Source organism: Euwallacea similis, chromosome 35, assembly GCF_039881205.1.
Source record: "Euwallacea similis isolate ESF13 chromosome 35, ESF131.1, whole genome shotgun sequence".
Taxonomy (NCBI): domain Eukaryota; kingdom Metazoa; phylum Arthropoda; class Insecta; order Coleoptera; family Curculionidae; genus Euwallacea; species Euwallacea similis.
The window spans coordinates 396,950-414,242 of NC_089643.1; the positions used below are offsets into that span (position 1 = coordinate 396,950).

Below are 17,293 nucleotides of genomic sequence, written 5' to 3' on the forward strand. Positions count from 1 at the left end.
TTGCTTTCAAATGATAGGCTAACCAGATTTTTTCTGACAGCTGTTATTTTTGAGATACAGCGTAAACATATTTTTTTATAATGGAAACCATAGTATGTTATGACTTATTTAAAAAGATATTTTTTCAAGCTTTAAAATGTTACAAGTAAATATACCCCGTTATTTCCCAAAATAGCCGACTTACAGCCCTTTTTTAATCCAAAATTGCAATTTTAAGATAGTTGGCCATAAAATCGTTAATATTGATTTATTATTGGTTTGACACTAACAGCTCGCATCATTTAAGTAGGATACAAATTCAAGTTTTTGAATTAAACCGAAAAACAGTTTTTCCCATTTATCTTCCATTTTTCAAGTGGCAACATGGTGGCTGTTTTTCAGTATTTAAATTGCTTATAAAAGAAAAAGTATTCAATAAAATGACAAATTACCATTTTCCCCATAATTCTGACCTAAAATTGTGTCTAATACGTAAACCTCAGTGGAGTAGCTCCACATGAAACAACCACTAATTTTTTTTTAATGACATATTTTTAGATTATAAATGACCTCTGAATTCCAAAAAAGAAAAAATTTAGGGGGCATTATGTTTAAAAATCGAAAGTTGAGGTCATTTCCGGTTAAACCGGAAGTACTAGATGAATGTCATTAATGTCACTCAATTTGCTCTATTCTTACATATCTTCCCTCCAAATTTCAACTTTTTAAGTTTAAAAACAAAAAAGTTATAAGGGCGAGCCACCTTCTTGAATCATCCGGTATATTTTTTTTTTGTTGCAAGTAACATTGTTAAATGAATTTGGTGGATTATTTTTGTACATTCGCCCAATAAAATGTAAATTAAAAAAATAATAATAAATTTAATTTTTTGTTATTTATTTGTTTGGAAACTTTTACGTTTTGCCTTGCCGTAAAATAACCAGAACCGTTCGTTACCATTTTGTCCCAAAGTGTCTTTTTATGACTTTTCTAGTTCCAACCAGTTTTAACGAATTTTGGCATATTTTTGGCAGTTTTCCCTGGAAGGTTTCTTAATTTTTTTTTTTAGTTATTTTTGGATTCTCATAAGAGTATTGTTAGTCAAATAAATCAAAAAATTAAGTAGCTGTTAATTAGTATAATAAAAAACACAAACCGTACACTACAAAAATAATTAAGACAGTAAATCAAACTCCTCTCTAGAGAACGTAACGTTCAATGGTGGGGAGAGCCATGACCATGAGGGTGATGGGGCGGTCCTGGTGGGTGGTGCGGCTGTGGTCCTGGACCTATTAAATATCACATGCCTTAAGTTTAGTCAAATCATAAACTGTAATTTTTTTTCATAAAGGTGTTTAGCACAACTGGGGTACGTACCTTGATGTGGTGATCCAGGCGGGCCATGATGATGAGGGTCTTGAGGGGGACCATGGTGATGAGGGTCGGGCGTGGGGCCATGGTGGTGTGGTGGTGGTGGTGGAGGTGCCATTGCGCAGATTTACGTAAGTACCAAGACAATGTTTCCTAAATATTTCTAATTGTGCTGCTTTTATACTCGATTTTTAGAAGGATTTAACTGATAAGTACTTTTATCTGCAAATTCCTTAAATATTTGCTTAATGATTAGGGCAAACTGCAGATATTAACATATGTCAATTAACTATAGTATTTTTCATATATTTCTATTGAATTAGTCGATTACGTTATCCCGAAATTATTTTTAGTTTGAAGGTGTTTTTTATTTACCGTCTGTGGAGTGTGTTTCTCTACCAAAACAAACGTGAGGTGTTGAAATAAAAAAGGGATTCTTGGTATTATTAGTACACAGTCGGTACGTTCGTAGTACTGTGCCTGTTGGGGCAATCCCGGTGGTTAAGTTAATTTAGCAAAATTATTAATACGCTGACACATTTATCAAACAGTATGTGTCCCTCCATGCAATACAGGACGTACATTTTGATCCGAAAGAAATTATCAGCTTGATGGAATTACCAGAATATTTATGATTTGAGCCTTAGGTCCAGGCGTCCAATCATGACGTAAGCTCGGTTTAGGGGCGTGTCCTAATCCCGATTGTCGCATGTTATTATTTATTAAGTCAAAATGGTGTCACTGTGACGTTTCCCATGGGCGTCAAAATTTCATGTTTAGACGAAAAAAGTTTAAGCTGCGGTCCAACCAATTGGCTTTTAGGACCAGTTGCGCAATTATGGTTCAAAGTCGGTTCAGCGGGACCCGACTGGTACTTGAACCCTCCACCAAAAGCAGTCGCAAATTAAATTAATTTCACAATTATTCAAGTATCAGTCGGATTTAACTGCATAACCGACTTTGCAACCGTGACTGTACAACTGGGCCCTTGATGGGTTAGAGAAAGTTTGTTTATGGGAAAATTGGAGAGCAATCAACATCGTAGTTTGAGTTCAGAATGGCTCAGACTTTTGACTGATATTTTGGTGTTTGCTATGAATTTATTAATGGATTTCGGTTATTGTTAGGAAAGTTTCCAATTTTTTCCACGACTTTAATTGCGCTTTATTGAATGATGTCATATGTGCGGAATCGCACGGTTCCTGCTTTTAATCATTGTGACGATCGTGAAGTTCGAGTAGGTAAATTTAATTACCACATAAAATCATATAAATACTCATATAATATTCTCGGTATTGAATTGATTCCGTGTCCCAATCACAATCATAGTTCCACTGCCATATTTTATTCAATCAAACATGCGTCTCCCCATATGGACACCAAATTTCCGCTCGCATTAAAAATATTAGCTCAGCCCGCAAACTTCTGTATTTTTAACCATCAATAATCGAATCAATTGTTAAGTAACATCAACGATAATGGAGAAGATATTGGTCTAAATCGTGGTGAAATTTCGGATATAAAACATGCAAGGGACTAAATTATAAATTTCTTCGATGAAATTAAAGCCCTGCGACAGTTGTGGCAGCATGTTGGCGATGGTTGCAGCGGTCTTATTAAGCATGCTTAATGCTACTAATGGAAAATTGGAAATTAGTGCAAATAACAATGATGAATCTGCAGCACTCTTAAAGCTCCTCGTAGACTCGAAATCCCGAAGAGTTCTCTTTGTCAACGATGAAAACAATAACGTCCCGAAAGGTTTTCTTCAGGGAATCCCCCTGGTTTTAGCCAACGAAACCATCCTACTAGAAGAAAATGAAATTTTCCAAATGAATGAAAAAGCCCAGGCCTATGTCATTGCACCTAAAAATATAGAGACTCTTAAAGGCACCATAGGTGCTCTAACAACTTCTGAGATTTTCCAGCCTGGACAATTTCTAATCCTCACCGATCAACTAGAGACTTTGCCAGAAATTGTAGACATTCTATGGGGAACCTTCCGGTGAGCATTCAAACCCCTAAAATCTTTCTTTATAATGGAATTTTTAGCCTTCCAAACTCGCTAATAATCACCCTTCTAAGCCTCGAGGTGCATTGGATAAAAATCCTGAATTGCAGCAATAAGGCGACAACCCAACTCATGTGCACAATACCCAATTGCTCCATAGATTCCCTCATCAAATTTGACTTCAAGAAGACTTTCAAAGGCTGCCCCATAAAGGTCTTATGGTCGCGCTACCCGCCTTTGGTATACTCTCGCGATGAACCTTCAGGATGGAAAGGCATCTTCATAGATTTCCTAGACTCCCTTAGCTACCTCTCCCAGAGGCCCTTGACTTTAGTCAATGCAGATGACTTGAAATACCTCGAAGAAATCTCCAAAATGTATTCTTACGAAACAGTAATACAAGATTTAGAAGAGGCGGACATATTTGTCGGACCTAACGACATTACGACCGGCTCTCTGTTCCACCTCTCCACGATTCTCAATTTAGACGAGTTATTGATATTGTGCCCCAAAACTCCATTGAACTATTGGAAGCATTTTGCGGGGGTGATGAATATCAGTGAGGGTTGGGTGTTGGTGATGATTGCATTGGTAGGGGTGGTGGTGATGTTTTTGGGGGATTTCAGCCATCAAGGGATGAGCAACGCATTATTGGATATCGGGATGTTTTTGTATGGGACTCTGTTGGGGAATGGGTGGAAGGCTAGTTGGCTGAAACATACACGATTACGGCTTTATTTATGTAACTATTTAACCCAGTGTTTATTTTAGTTGTGTATTTTAAGAAAATTCTAGGGCATTTGCTGCTGCTCTTTATGGTGATTAGTTTCTTCGTTCAAGGCAGTTTAGTGAGTGTCCTTTCAGGCTACGCTTTCGAACCCGCAATAACAACTACTGATGAACTATTAGAGACGGATATACCTTTCATGAGTTCCTCTTTGTTGAAATCATTTTTTGAGTTGTATGCATTTTTCTTCAATGATGAACAAATGAATCAGTTGTTAAAACGATTAGAAATAGTCGACGAATATATAATGTTGGATATTTTTGACAATTTGATCAAAACCAAGAACTTTTCCACTATAATAGTTAAAGGTATTATAAGGAAATCTTTTTTTTCTTAACGTTTTCAACTGTAAATTGCAGCTCTCGTATTTATGAGACCCAACGTTGAAAAAAGTTTCGATTATATTCCCCTTGTTACCTTCTTCAATTGTTTGGCCATGGGTAAAAACTCCTACCAGAGCCGTTATTTCTCCACATGGATTACCGAAGGTCTGGGAGCGGGTTTTCTGGATCGGTTCAAAAAACTTCATCGATTTCAGGTGGCTCTGAAGTGGAATGTGGAGATGGAAGAGAAAGTTTTTGTGGTAACATTGAAGAAGATTATTCCGGCCATCAAGTCAATGGTTTTGGGGTATATTTTTAGTTTTGGGATTTTTATAGTGGAAATTGTGTGGTTTTATGGGAAGAGGTATTGGAGAGGCCACAATAATAGCACCAGACGTTTGTTTTAGAAAATTTAGGAAAATTTTAATGTGTAATTTTTCTGTTCTAGTAATTCGACCAATTAGAAATAGGCTTTAAAATCGCCTTCACTTCGACGCTATTTCTAGTTGATAATACACCCAAATATGCCATGAAACTTAAGAATAATAACAGGAAAGCTTAGTAGCAAATCCGCCAAAGAAACGAACATTCAAGCAGAAATGGAAAGGGAACTTTGGACAATGCGACAGCACGTGTTTCTGGTTGTTGGCCTCATCAGATACGTGTGCGTACAAGTTAGGTACACGCCCATCTTGCTGGAAATTACGCCAGCATCAAAAGTGGCGAATTGTGTCATAGTTACATAACATATCTTTATCTAATTTATTTATTTATCTGATATTGGGTGGATTCACAATCATTAAATTATATTCTTTGGAAAGACTCTAAAGTAAAGTTAGATATACAATACCGTACAAATTAACATATACGATTGCGTGTATTGAGTTATAAATAACGGGTGATCATTAATTAAGAAAAGTTCGCAGTATGCAGTGAACAGTAAAGATCGACCGTTGATTAAGCAATTTATTATTCACCAACGTGTGACAATCAATAGCTAAGAGGTGAATTTATCCAAGACATGCCTCTGATATTCCCACGTCTGCTCGAGTTTCTTTTTAATGATTACCATTTATATATATACACGGATAGGTACTTATATGCATCTACACGATATAAACTATATTCTCTCCAACCTTCCAAAAACTTTATAAGCTCTGATCACAATCTCAACGACTTTTCCCATTTTTACAGTGTTTTCGTCACTATATACAGCTCCAGCTTATTGTCTCCTTTTTTTGATCGACTTGAGTATTAAAAATATCATTTTTGTGCTTAAATATACGAACACTGTTCAACCAATTTCTATATCAATTGCGCTTCCTCCTGGCTCCCAAATCAATTTGACTTAAATCGTCTTCACTTTCTGTTAGAATCACCAGTTGATGATCAGGCAGCATGGTAAGATGGGTGGCATCTGACTGAAGGGTGCTGCATTCACCTCCGTGTTCGGAATTATCCTTGCGCTGCATTTGTTGAACGATATTCTGTTGGAATATTCGATTTTATGTGTATAGAATTGTTTTTTAATGGTATTACTTGGCTGATTATGTCACCGTGGGCAGTTCGTACTTGGTACAGGTACCGGTACTTTTTTTGGCGCATTTCCGCGCGGTCCATTTTGGTCATTGAGCGCATTGAAGTGGGAACTCGCGGCTTTTTTCTGCCTGCAGCCACTAGAAACCACTGAACTGAAAAAGGGGGAACAATCGCGAATGTGCCTCTTACCGTCTTCGTGATGTTGTCCTCTTCCGGTGATAAAAGTTTGCACTAAAATCCCAGTGAAAGTGAAAAACAGCCAAGATCCCAATACTATCCAAGAAAACCAGCAAGGTGGGGCCTGGACAGGCTTCAGGGATATTCTGGGCCAAATCCAGGAGAGCATCGACAAGTTTTCCAAGAAGTAGTCCATAGTAACGAAGAGAAGGGCTCCTCCGTACAAAGTCGATCCGATTATTGTTAATCCTTAAAGTTGAGGGTAAATAGAAGTTAGGAAATGGGTTAAATGAATAACGCACCTTTCCTAAAATATAAACTGAAAATAGCGCAAAATAACGCGCATCCTAATAGCACCGCAATACACAACCAAATGTTCCCTTTCGGTGATGTTTCCGTCATGTGATCGGCGGCCAGGAGACCAATTAGGCCTAGAAGTAGGCCCGTGTGCAACCCGCTAATGAAAAGCCCCACATACTGCACCAGCATTGTGATCAGACCAAAGAGCAAACCTGCGAAAGCTGCCACTGCTATTAAAGGAAAATCAAATTTAAGAAATCCGGTGCATATACAGCATGGACCAATAAACTTTACCAGCGTTACCATAATTGGGCAACAGATCCCCTTGCAAGCAAATTAGATATACTAAACTGCAAGCGAAGATAAAGCCTGTCAAGAACATGGAAGTTTTGAAGTATCTGTAGCCTGCAAAAATTCAAGATTTGGACGTTTTTGGGTTTTGCAGGAGGTTCGAGCAGGCACCTGCATAAGTGTACAAAAGCCCTATGAGAATGTAAAGGGAGAAAATGGTGGCTATAATCGGATTGTAGTGGACGGTGACCACGCAGGGGTGCACGTGTGGCGGATCATTGGGGGCCACCCAACCGGGGTTCACAGTACCGTTCTTTGGAGGCACCAGAGAGCCTGGCTGTGCCCCGTTTGCCATGAGAACTTAATTATATCTGCAAATAATTTCGTCGAGTACATAAACCTAGTAAGACCTCAAATGTTGTGCTTGAACGTATCGTATTCCACCCGTAAAAGTGGAAGTGACCCATTGCCATACCACCGTGCAATTACATATACATAACAAAGGGCATCCAAGCCTGACTACATTCCATCAATACCCCACATATAAACAAAACCATTATTACCATTTGAGCCCAGTAATAGCTTCTGCTTCTGAAAGGGTTGCACGAAGCCAAACACATAGTTTTGCTCTACATTACGGAAGAAAGTGCTTGTTTTTGAGCAATTATTTGGTGCGAAATGAATTGACGACCGACTGAAATTGCCTGCCCGGAGTTTCCGGACTGCGAAATCCGGACAATGAGTTGCGTATTGCGCGACTGCCTTATACATCACGAAATCGAAGTCTGCTCCGGCGTGGATGCTCCCGGAGTGCAAAAAGCTACAGGGGAACATCCGATAGTAAATTCACATGATGGATGTTAATAATTAGATAAGTATTCTTGGTAAAAAACTTTATTAACCCTTTTAATGAGATTTAGCAGTCTATGGAGTTTTATTAAGAAGTAAAAATAAATGGTCTACAATTATTTCTAGATTCCTCGAAACTTTATCGGTGATTGTTAAAAAAAAATCTCGCGTTAGGCAGTGGACTTTAAACGTAGGGGCATTGCTTAAGACATTTGCTATTTGCAGTCAAACATCTGTTAACAGCTGATGAATTTATCCAACACATGCCTCTGACAATTTAACAGTTACTTAAGATTTTTTTCAATAATCACCCTTTATAAGTAGGAATAGGTAATTATTAGACTAAATTACTTGTTATTTATTCAACCATCAAATAAATAACAAATAATCACAATGGGCACAATTATTAACAGTCTCATTTAGAGTTCGTATAAAAAATAATTACAATAAAATGCAACAAGACAACCCCCACTATAATACTTCATGACATAGAAACATATCCCCCATTTATCACAGTCTTGTCACTAAAAATCCATCCCTGACTATTCCATCGCATATAGTCTTGTCCACTCTTTGGCCTTCAAAACAGCTTCTTCTTCTCGGGTTTTCCACATATTTGCCACATCGTTAGCTAAAGGATCATCAGGATTGGGACTACTTAAAAGGGCTTGAATGGACAGGAGTACTGTGCGAATTTGCAAGGCAGGGGACCACTGATCTTTTAAAATGTCTAGGCATATTCGGCCCAATTTGTCAATATTGGGATGATAGATTTTAGTGAGGAAACGAACATTGGGGGGTGAGAGAGGATAGTTCTCAGGAAGGAAAAGTTCCAGCTTGAATAAGCCTCCTTCATAAGGGGAAGCTGCAGGTCCTGCCATTACTACATGAAAGTATCTGCAGGAAAGTATTAGAGTTAACTGTATGACAAAACAACATCCATCCTTATGTCACACTCATAGTAACACCCTATTATGAGTATGAGATAAAGATCATTAATGTTTTTTTTAACACAAAGAAGGGGGGTTTTATTTAAGAGGTACGCTTACCTACAATTATTATCATCTGGGGTCGCACTAATACCCGGAGGCGGATCTTTGGATAGATTTTTGGTTTCGACTAAAATTCTTCGTGTTGTTCCACTTGCCATAACCTCAAATTTAAGTTTACTTCCGCTTTGTTCTTTTTTTGGTCAGAAAATGTGATTGTAACTGAGGCGGACGAGAAGCCGATCACAACGTGTCTTAGACATAAAATAATTCTATCAACGTTCCAAAGGAACTTTCGGAAAAAAAACCGAACTTTAAAAGCGGCTTTTCAATTTAAACGGAAAACTATAAAAGATTTTTTTATTTTTAGAATTTTGACAAGTACCCGTCATAAGATTTCTCTGACGTTTATCAATGATTTCGGCATACAGCTGCCACCAGTGGTAGATGTCAATAAGCTACTCTGGGGGTATCAATCGTCGACAGTTTTAATTTAAATCTGTTTAATAATATATACGATTTTTTATTATAATTTTAATAATGCCACATTACAAGAAGTACTTTTAACTTGCATTTTATCCCACGATATTTGTCTTCCTCAGGATTTTTACCTAGACACGGCAGAAAATCTCCACAGACCAAAGTGACTGTGACGTCGTTTGCACGCTTTGTTTATTTTATCTTGTCTAACCCACTATTTTGTATATTTTACTGCTTATATTCATTTAGTTTTACTTTGGAATTTTTGTCGATTATATCGATTGAATTCTGTATTGATCTGTACATGACTTGTAGGCAGTCGCCAGAAAATACAGAATTTTGTATTTATTTTTTTAACTCTTTTTATTCCAACATTTTAGTGTGCTAGAATATTTACGCGTCCGGTTACGCTCTTCGTTTCTTTGCAAATTTCCTAATTGTGAGGAAAACGTATAAATACATCTTTCTATCGCTTATTTTAGTCACATAGATAGAACACAAATTTTAAATTCGCGTTTGTTATGTTTTCGTTCGTCGTATTATGTTCGTTGGGGGAAAACCTGAGGAAAAACTTAAATAGCGTCCTCTATTTCCTTTTAATTCTATTTAGCCTTAAATTAAAAAATATTTCCTGGCATTTTGTTTAATCTAAGTCCCACAGAAGGTATAATTTTATTGCTCTTTTGAATCGAGACACTCTGAAAGGTGAGAGTTACGAGTTCCTGTTAATTCATATAGAAATATTCGCATCACTCGTCGGCGAGCGTAATAGAATCGGCAACAGTGTTCACGCTACAGAACATTAAGACGATCTGCCGCCGCGTGAGTATAACAAATTAGCCTTCCATATTTTGTATATTAACTGTTAATTCCTTTGGGAATTTATTTAATAAAATTTGATATTTTCAATAAACTAAATAAGTTTTAAATTTCCGCGAGACAAGAAACATTTTTCTATCCATAAGCAAGACAACTACACACGAAATTACGCGCGAGTACAATCGGAGCTGGCTGAAAGTGAAAGTTCGAGGTGTTGCCGATGTTACAACGTAAATGTTCAAACATAACCTTACTTTTTGAACTTCTACCTGCAACCAAAAGTTTCTATTTTGATCTGTAAACCTCCAACAAGTAACCCCCCAACCCTTCTCAAATGATATTTTTCAGTGTTTGATAAAACAAAAAGGTATGTTTGATATGTATTTAATTACCTACATAGCTGTCTTTCAAACCTAGTTCTAGGATTTCTCCTGTAAACACCTAATTTCTCTGCATTTGGGCCACGTCATAGTCGTAAAAAACATATTTAAGCGAATTTGTGACTTAACTATGGCCTAACATCTATAAAATGTCATTGTCTACTCCTTATTACCCAATATCCTCCTCACTTTAATACAATTACTCCACTAAAACTCTTCCAGACTTGCAGAAGTACAATGAAAGCAGACACTCACCACACGCAAAAGTTCATCTTATACGCTGCAGGAATATTCGCCACATACTTCTATTTTGGTATATTACAAGAAAAAGTTACCAGAGGCAAATACGTAGTTGAAACGACTGACTCAGAGGGCAAAAAAACAGTTGTTACAGAAAAATTTACTTTTGCCTTGATATTGGTTTGCACCCAATGCATTATTAACTACATAATAGCCAAGGCAGTTATACTGATTTGGCCTCAAAATGAAGACAAAACCACCCACTTGTATTATGCAAGTGTATCTGTCACATACCTCCTGGCAATGGTGGCCTCAAATATGGCTTTACAATGGGTACCATACCCTACACAAGTAGTAGGAAAATCTGCCAAGCCTATACCAGTACTCTTATTGGGGGTGCTTGTAGGAAAAAAGAGCTATGCTCTAAAAAAATATTTATTTATTTTTATTATTGTGATAGGGATAGTAATGTTTATGTTGAAAGAAAATGCCATGAAGGGCGAGTCTGATGTGAGTGGTTTTGGGGTGGGGGAGTTGTTGTTGATTTTATCCTTAGTGATGGATGGATTGATGGGGGCAATTCAAGTAAATGTGAGTATAAGTATTAAAATTCTTTATTGCAAAATGATTTTAGGAACGCATTAGGGCAGAGGCAAAGCCTTCAGGTCTTCAAATGATGCTTCAGCAAAATGGCTGGTCCAGTATATTTTTAATTATAATAATACTACTCTCAGGCGAATTATTCCAGTTTATTGAATTTGCCAAAATCTTTCCAGACGTTTATTTAAATATATTCTTTATTGGGGTGGCTTCTGCTGTAGGTCAACTCTTTTTATTTAATATGGTGAGCAATTTCTTGCAAGATGAAAAGTTATCAAATTATAACTTTTGTGGTAATAGGTTTCAGAGTTTGGACCATTGCCTCTCTCAATTGTAACCACTACACGAAAATTCTTCACTGTATTGGGATCTGTGATTTTCTTTGGGAATGCCTTAACAGGGCGACAGTGGATGGGGGCAGTTTTGGTGTTTTTGGGGCTGTTCTTAGATGCTTTTTATGGGAAAAAGCAACCAAAGAAAGATATTGTTAAATAATCTCTTCCAGTTATATAATAATAAATTAATATCATGCCAATTATTATATTTATGACCACTTTAAATCTGACACTAAAGCAATATGATCCGAGGGAGACACAATACTGGGAATGGCAGTGTGCTGTGTCAGTTCCTCTTTGCTTGGCATAGGTACCACTTGACTGACTGTCAAACTAGATTTGTCATAGTAAATATAATCTAGGCAATCTGCAAAACTAGCAGTAAAATTTGTAAATTCAGGAGTGCCACAGGCACTGCCTAATTGGAATGGTTGGGTCATATTAATGTTTTCAATTCTCTCTTCAGGACCTGCATAAATTTTAGTTTTTTAATGAAAAATTAATTTTTTTCCACCACTTACTGCTGCTATAGTCCACAAGATTTCCAGGAATGGAACCTGTAGTATACAATTGGTATATCCCACAAGTTGGAACACTATTAAAATCTCCACAAAATATTAAAGAAACTCTCTTGCCGTCATACTAAAAACCATATTGATTTGAACATTATCTCAAAGGCAAGTTAATAATCACTTACCCTTTTTCGCAATTGCCTAACAACATCCTCCAAATACTTAATAGCAATACACCCATGCAACAATCTAATATGATCAGCATCAGGATGAAAATACAAGTGTGTATTGGCTATCACTAAAACCTCATTACATTCCAAAGATCCTACTATATTTACTTGCAAAATAGTGGATCGAGCTAAAATCCTTTCAGATAATTTTTCATTTTCTTTTACCTTCTCCCAGATCTCAGCAAACAAAGGATTTGAAGCAATTTCTTGTGAGAAAGTTACTTTTTGAGAGTCCAACAAAATAAAACGGACCTCATTGTAAAAAAAGGCTTGGCCTTCGGTCACTTCAGTACCTTTTGTGTAGAAAGTGCTTTTGTAGCCTAAATGTGACAATGTAGGTTCTAAATCACATTTGTAGATTCTACTATCTACTTCTTGCAGACAAATTAAGTCTGCATTATAACCTTCAATATAAGGTTGGTTTTAGTAAGAAAACTGCAGACCAAAATATTTAATAATACCTATAATTTCTTTCATAAACAACTGCTTTCGGTAATCAATACTTAAAGCATATGGAGGACAATAAGGAAATAGTACCTCCCTAGTGTAATCTGAGTCACAATATAGGTTGGCAAGTATGTTATAGCTTACTACTCGAAACCTATGTTATTTTGAATTGCAGGTTAATCAAAACATAACTATAACTTACTCATTTCCTTTAACTCTGTTTTGAGTAAAAATCTGCCTTCTTTCAAATGGACACTCACCAGGACTTGCCTCTACTTTACAAGTAGATACTGTTTCAATGGTAGGCCCTATTGTGTGCTCATTTTTAGGGGTACAACTGAATTTCAAAAAATACCCCACATCCTCATTACTGGGGACATAAATATAGTTTCTGGCTACTTCATCCCAATGAACATTATCTTTAGATTTAAACCACACAAATTCACTTAAGTTTAAACTTGCAAAAAGAGTTTCAAATTTTGATGGATAAGTGGGAAAAGTGGCTAAAATTGAGGTTGGCAATTCCAATACAGTTACCCAAGGAGAGTTTATGATTACTGAAAATGTTTTATTGTTTATTACGAGTTCTACTGACTCTCCTTGTCTGAATATTTCCTCGCATGTTTGACTCTCTGCAACTGGTGATTTGTTTATTAACAAAGCTGCAGATACTGGCTGGAGATCACCGATAGGCGCTTTTTTCCTCTTTTTATTCACAATTTTCTCTATATTAGTCTTAACTCTGGATAAAAAAGATTCTACAGTTTCATTAAGCCTTCTTGAGAAGTTGAATGGTCTGCTCGAGTTTTCGTTAAGGGGCAATTCAAAGGTTAAATCAAAGTTCTCTCCGTTGGGAGAACGTCTTAAATATGCCTTTTCCATATTAAAAGCAATTGCACTTGCAAATTTTGTCGAATTGAAGGGAAATTTGTAGGAGAAAGTTCTTAAAGCACTTGTAATTCTAATCATAATGGGAAAGTCGGCACATTAAAATGGAGGTTAGAATTTTAGAATAGTGAAGTTAAACTTGACAGTTATGGTATTTCGATTTACATTTGTCATTTTGTAAGAAAACAAAACTTTAAGAATTCCAACATGGTTGCTGGGTGGTAATTTGAAAGGCAATATAAAGTAAATTGATAAAATATTTCTTGAAGTTATTGGGCATTTATAACGGAAGCGGCAGAAGAAGTCAGTCGAATTTTTTCTGAGTTGTGGATGATTTTTTAAAACAACACTTCGCGCAGATAGTCAAGTGATGGCATTATTTTTGATTATCGTATTATCAAATTACTGTATCGAATATTAGCTAGATTATTAGGCTTTTTGGAAACTACTTTCATGTTAAAGCTCACGGCACATTACTATCTTGGCCTTTACATTTTACCACGCAAGTACACTAAATGTCCATTTTAATTAGCGCCCAATAGCCATATCAAATTACGCTATATAAGGTATTAATTAAAGACGCAAATACAAAGATATTAGGCATTTTCAAAAACCACAATCGGAATCGGACTGACCCCTCGATCAGCTGATTATGAACCAATTGGATTGGCTGGCTATCATTGGTGATTACAGATTAATCAAATTGGTAGATAAGTATTCATGTGTTTCTGATTATAATTCCCGGAAAGATCCACTGACAGTTTAAGCGCTCAAGAGCCTACTTGTGATTCGTTATCGGCTGTCAATTTATATTACTTTTTTTCAATTAAATTTCGACGCCTCTTTATTTCTTTGTGAAAAATATACCGTGGTAATTCCCCTAGAATACGATTTCTTTTACTTTTAAATCAGCTATGGGATGGGGACACTCAAAATACGTTTCCGAAAATGAGCTTTCTGACGACGAAATTGGTAAGTGGTAGATTACTTATGGGATATTTATTAATAATTGTCTTATTTATTGCTTTATGTTGGTAGCATTTGCATAAATTGATGATTGAACTGTCATAACTGTTCATTATTGGCTGGTCGTCTAGAAAGAAACTATGACTACCATATGTAATGGTGTCTCGTTCATGTATATATGTCTTTATAGCTATAATACAATTTAAAAATAGTAGAATATAGTTCAAATATCTTTCTCGAAGATGGGACTGCTACAAGGTTCTCGGAACCCAAACTAGAATCTCAGCAAAATATAGTTTCTACAGAAGAAGATATAAGTGACCCAACAACCTTAGATAATATGCAAGAAATCACCACTGATGCAGTTGTGCCGCAGAACAACTTTGACCAAAAGATAACTTTGGAAGATATCAAGAGAATTGAATTAGGCGAACTGGATATGTCAGAAATTGTAAGCAAGTAGTTTTACGCTGAGTATAAATTAATTCATCTAATAGGTGATATGTCTGTGGGACTTCACAAATATTTATAAATTTGAACTAACATTTCTCTTTAGATTTCCTTGATATATCTCTTGTATGAGAACAATCGCCAAGCTTTAAAGGATATAGAGCAATGTGCATTAATAGAGAGAAATCCTGGGTTTCTGTACCACTGGGCTCAGAGTGGGGAATGCAATTGGCAAGAGAAATTTGTCGAGGCTTTGTGTATTATACAAAATTATAAAGCACTTAAAAGTTGTCCTGGTATTTACCTTTCTATCTAGAGCTTTCTAGGATTGAAATAACTTAAACATTTTAAGGGTATAATAAAATGTTATTACAAAGCACTTACATGCCTTCACGACCTGAAACTACATGCTCTATAAATCGTTTACACAAAGTCCTGTATCTGATAGCAGAAAAGCTTACTACGAAGCAGAGGGAGGACCTTGTTTCCTGTTTTAACTTCCCAAAACGCAATGTCAGTTCATATCTTATAGAGTATTATTTCATGTATTTGGAATGTAAAGGTGAGGATTTTAAAGAGGTTCAGAAAAGCCTGAAGAAGATGGATTTAGAATTGCTGTCATCTTATTTAGATGGGATTTTGCCTACTGCAAATAGCAATAATGTGAGGTTTAGATTTTTTTTTTAAATTTATTTGTTTAATATCAGAAATTTAAGGCTTCGTTGATCAATACAGTAAAACATAAAGGCTCATCTTCACCTATTAACAAGTACAAACCTACAACTGCAAGGGACAATACATATTTAACAACCCCAACAAAGGAAAACAATGGGTTTTTCTTTTATTCGGCCACTCCTGGCACTTCTCAAGAAAGACCTGTATCAGTTAATGAAGAATATCATATTGATCCCTACAACCCTGGCAAGGTGTTGATTATTAATCAAGAGTCATTTTATACTGAAACTAATCCCATGTTTAAGGTAATCTGAGTATATTTTGCAATTATTATTGTATTGTTAATTTGTTTAATTGACCCTTACAGGAATTATTACATGAACACAATGACGATATTCAATTGGAAGATAGAAAAGGCACCAATAAGGATGAAGTAAGATTCTTCAATTGCTTCAGTAACATGAATTTTGATGTCAATGTTAAGAAAAATTTGGCACACTATGACATGATTAAAGCAATTGAAGAAGTTGTTGATTCAGCTTCAGATACAAGTAGTTTGATAATTTGTATTCTTACACATGGAGATAATGGTAAAGTGGCTTAATTGACTTTTTAAAGAGAAGTAACACAAGATGGTGTTGTTTTAGGTGTGGTTTTTGGAGCTAACAGTTGTAAAGTTTCAGTTAAAAGTATTGAAAGCATAATGTGTAAACACAACAAAAAGCTATCAGGAAAACCTAAGTTGCTTATATTGCAGTCTTGCCAGGGGAAGCAATGCCAGAAAAGTAAGTATGCAAAGTTTATAATAATAGAATTTTATTTTTCTGTTTCAATAATAAATAGTAATAGAAGAAGAGACTGATGGGTACACCACAGATGGGCCTAAAGGACCAGTGACAGCAGATTTACTTACCTTTTTTGCCACTATACCTGGTTATGCTGCTGTCAGGAACATCAAAAAGGGATCGTGGTTTATACAGGCACTATGTGATGAAATTGAAGCTGGAAGTTCTCAGTAAGCTTTTTCTAAATCTATCAAAATATCATTTTTAATTTAAAAGGAACTTTAGGTATCACTTCCTTGAGATTTGCACTAGAGTGGTGTCAAAGGTGACTAATCAAGAATGGAAAGAAAATGGTGGTGGAGTCAACGTGATGACCCCACAAATGGTGTCGACATTGACCAAGAGGTTCCATCTCCCTTCATTCAGAAACCAATTAACATATTAATAGGTTGTCTCAGTTCCCCGCCCAAAAACAGGCTAAATAAATATTTGGCAAAGATATTAAATAGATGAACATCTGTAAAACTGGGTACCGTGAATAGTGCCTTATTCGCCTTCTTGAACTTTAGGAGGAAGATCAAAAGTGCTGTTATGTTCATGATATATGTTGTTGACTGTTGTACAGTTCGTGTGTTTACATTAGGTAAGAGAAAGACGTTTTTATATACTGTTTATATATCAATTTAAGACCATATTTGTTGGAATTTTATGTATAAGTAAAGTTGTTTTGTCTAAAAACTAATGGCCTTGAAAATCCTTTGTTTCCTGAATTGTTTGTTGGGCTGCATAACCTCAAATGTTAGAGTTAACATCAATACATTAGTAATGGCGAATTTAGCCATCTAAACAGTACGACAGACAAAGTGGCCA

General features: G+C 36.1%; 6 protein-coding genes and 1 long non-coding RNA gene across 8 annotated transcripts; 3 read left to right on the plus strand and 4 right to left on the minus strand.

Annotated features, from left to right (window-relative positions):
* Positions 1-1,102: 1,102 nt before the first annotated feature.
* Positions 1,103-1,709, minus strand: LOC136418531 (uncharacterized). The gene is made up of 2 exons (XR_010752927.1): positions 1,357-1,709; positions 1,103-1,268 (listed from the first exon to the last, which is right to left on the minus strand). It is a non-coding gene; the product is annotated as an uncharacterized lncRNA (long non-coding RNA).
* A 1,071-nt stretch (positions 1,710-2,780) lies between these two features.
* On the plus strand, positions 2,781-4,001 carry LOC136418438 (uncharacterized). Its single transcript, XM_066404508.1, has 3 exons — positions 2,781-3,355; positions 3,403-3,926; positions 3,988-4,001. Exons 1-3 carry the CDS (start codon positions 2,907-2,909, stop codon positions 3,999-4,001), a joined length of 987 nt encoding a protein of 328 aa, XP_066260605.1. The 5' UTR covers positions 2,781-2,906.
* Positions 4,002-5,219: 1,218 nt separating this feature from the next.
* Positions 5,220-7,589, minus strand: LOC136418464 (transmembrane protein 198). The gene is made up of 7 exons (XM_066404530.1): positions 7,342-7,589; positions 6,950-7,149; positions 6,782-6,892; positions 6,490-6,717; positions 6,200-6,436; positions 6,011-6,147; positions 5,220-5,958 (listed from the first exon to the last, which is right to left on the minus strand). Exons 2-7 carry the CDS (start codon positions 7,131-7,133, stop codon positions 5,782-5,784), a joined length of 1,074 nt encoding a protein of 357 aa, XP_066260627.1. The 5' UTR covers positions 7,134-7,149; positions 7,342-7,589; the 3' UTR covers positions 5,220-5,781.
* A 490-nt stretch (positions 7,590-8,079) lies between these two features.
* On the minus strand, positions 8,080-8,995 carry LOC136418465 (ubiquitin-conjugating enzyme E2 N-like). The gene is made up of 2 exons (XM_066404531.1): positions 8,677-8,995; positions 8,080-8,524 (listed from the first exon to the last, which is right to left on the minus strand). The coding sequence occupies exons 1-2, from the start codon at positions 8,775-8,777 to the stop codon at positions 8,170-8,172; spliced, it is 456 nt and encodes a 151-aa protein (XP_066260628.1). The 5' UTR covers positions 8,778-8,995; the 3' UTR covers positions 8,080-8,169.
* Positions 8,996-10,170: 1,175 nt separating this feature from the next.
* On the plus strand, positions 10,171-11,670 carry meigo (Solute carrier family 35 member B1 homolog meigo). Of its 2 annotated transcripts, none has more exons than XM_066404523.1 (4): positions 10,171-10,282; positions 10,518-11,120; positions 11,170-11,379; positions 11,436-11,670. In XM_066404523.1, exons 2-4 carry the CDS (start codon positions 10,533-10,535, stop codon positions 11,628-11,630), a joined length of 993 nt encoding a protein of 330 aa, XP_066260620.1. In that variant the 5' UTR covers positions 10,171-10,282; positions 10,518-10,532; the 3' UTR covers positions 11,631-11,670. The 2 variants fall into 2 exon arrangements, with proteins under 2 accessions (XP_066260620.1, XP_066260621.1); XM_066404524.1 differs by having other exon boundaries at positions 10,243-10,282; positions 10,526-11,120.
* LOC136418458 (2',5'-phosphodiesterase 12) lies at positions 11,664-13,669 on the minus strand. Its single transcript, XM_066404522.1, has 5 exons — positions 12,862-13,669; positions 12,674-12,813; positions 12,168-12,616; positions 11,992-12,112; positions 11,664-11,939 (listed from the first exon to the last, which is right to left on the minus strand). Exons 1-5 carry the CDS (start codon positions 13,626-13,628, stop codon positions 11,680-11,682), a joined length of 1,737 nt encoding a protein of 578 aa, XP_066260619.1. The 5' UTR covers positions 13,629-13,669; the 3' UTR covers positions 11,664-11,679.
* Positions 13,670-14,385: 716 nt separating this feature from the next.
* Positions 14,386-17,096, plus strand: LOC136418419 (caspase-8-like). Its single transcript, XM_066404481.1, has 9 exons — positions 14,386-14,519; positions 14,756-14,964; positions 15,070-15,259; positions 15,316-15,626; positions 15,680-15,943; positions 16,006-16,228; positions 16,286-16,423; positions 16,482-16,653; positions 16,709-17,096. Exons 1-9 carry the CDS (start codon positions 14,462-14,464, stop codon positions 16,866-16,868), a joined length of 1,725 nt encoding a protein of 574 aa, XP_066260578.1. The 5' UTR covers positions 14,386-14,461; the 3' UTR covers positions 16,869-17,096.
* Positions 17,097-17,293: the final 197 nt, after the last annotated feature.

Bases quoted from the DNA above. Each gene is read 5' to 3' on its own strand.
- LOC136418438 (XM_066404508.1), top strand. From the start codon at position 2,907: ATGAAATTAAAGCCCTGCGACAGTTGTGGCAGCATGTTGGCGATGGTT. The intron at 3,356-3,402 runs GTGAGCATTCAA...TGGAATTTTTAG, and splicing joins ATTCTATGGGGAACCTTCCG to CCTTCCAAACTCGCTAATAA.
- LOC136418464 (XM_066404530.1), bottom strand. From the start codon at position 7,133: ATGGCAAACGGGGCACAGCCAGGCTCTCTGGTGCCTCCAAAGAACGGT. The intron at 6,893-6,949 runs GTGCCTGCTCGA...GAATTTTTGCAG, and splicing joins GCTTTTGTACACTTATGCAG to GCTACAGATACTTCAAAACT. The intron at 5,959-6,010 runs GTAATACCATTA...ATATTCCAACAG, and splicing joins ACGGTGACATAATCAGCCAA to AATATCGTTCAACAAATGCA.
- LOC136418465 (XM_066404531.1), bottom strand. From the start codon at position 8,777: ATGGCAAGTGGAACAACACGAAGAATTTTAGTCGAAACCAAAAATCTA. The intron at 8,525-8,676 runs GTAAGCGTACCT...ACTTTCCTGCAG, and splicing joins CCAGATGATAATAATTGTAG to ATACTTTCATGTAGTAATGG.
- meigo (XM_066404523.1), top strand. From the start codon at position 10,533: ATGAAAGCAGACACTCACCACACGCAAAAGTTCATCTTATACGCTGCA. The intron at 11,121-11,169 runs GTAAATGTGAGT...AAATGATTTTAG, and splicing joins GATTGATGGGGGCAATTCAA to GAACGCATTAGGGCAGAGGC. The intron at 11,380-11,435 runs GTGAGCAATTTC...TTGTGGTAATAG, and splicing joins AACTCTTTTTATTTAATATG to GTTTCAGAGTTTGGACCATT.
- LOC136418458 (XM_066404522.1), bottom strand. From the start codon at position 13,628: ATGATTAGAATTACAAGTGCTTTAAGAACTTTCTCCTACAAATTTCCC. The intron at 12,814-12,861 runs GTAAGTTATAGT...AAAATAACATAG, and splicing joins AACAGAGTTAAAGGAAATGA to GTTTCGAGTAGTAAGCTATA. The intron at 11,940-11,991 runs GTAAGTGGTGGA...AAATTTATGCAG, and splicing joins TCTTGTGGACTATAGCAGCA to GTCCTGAAGAGAGAATTGAA.
- LOC136418419 (XM_066404481.1), top strand. From the start codon at position 14,462: ATGGGATGGGGACACTCAAAATACGTTTCCGAAAATGAGCTTTCTGAC. The intron at 15,260-15,315 runs GTATTTACCTTT...AAACATTTTAAG, and splicing joins AGCACTTAAAAGTTGTCCTG to GGTATAATAAAATGTTATTA. The intron at 15,944-16,005 runs GTAATCTGAGTA...TGACCCTTACAG, and splicing joins AAACTAATCCCATGTTTAAG to GAATTATTACATGAACACAA.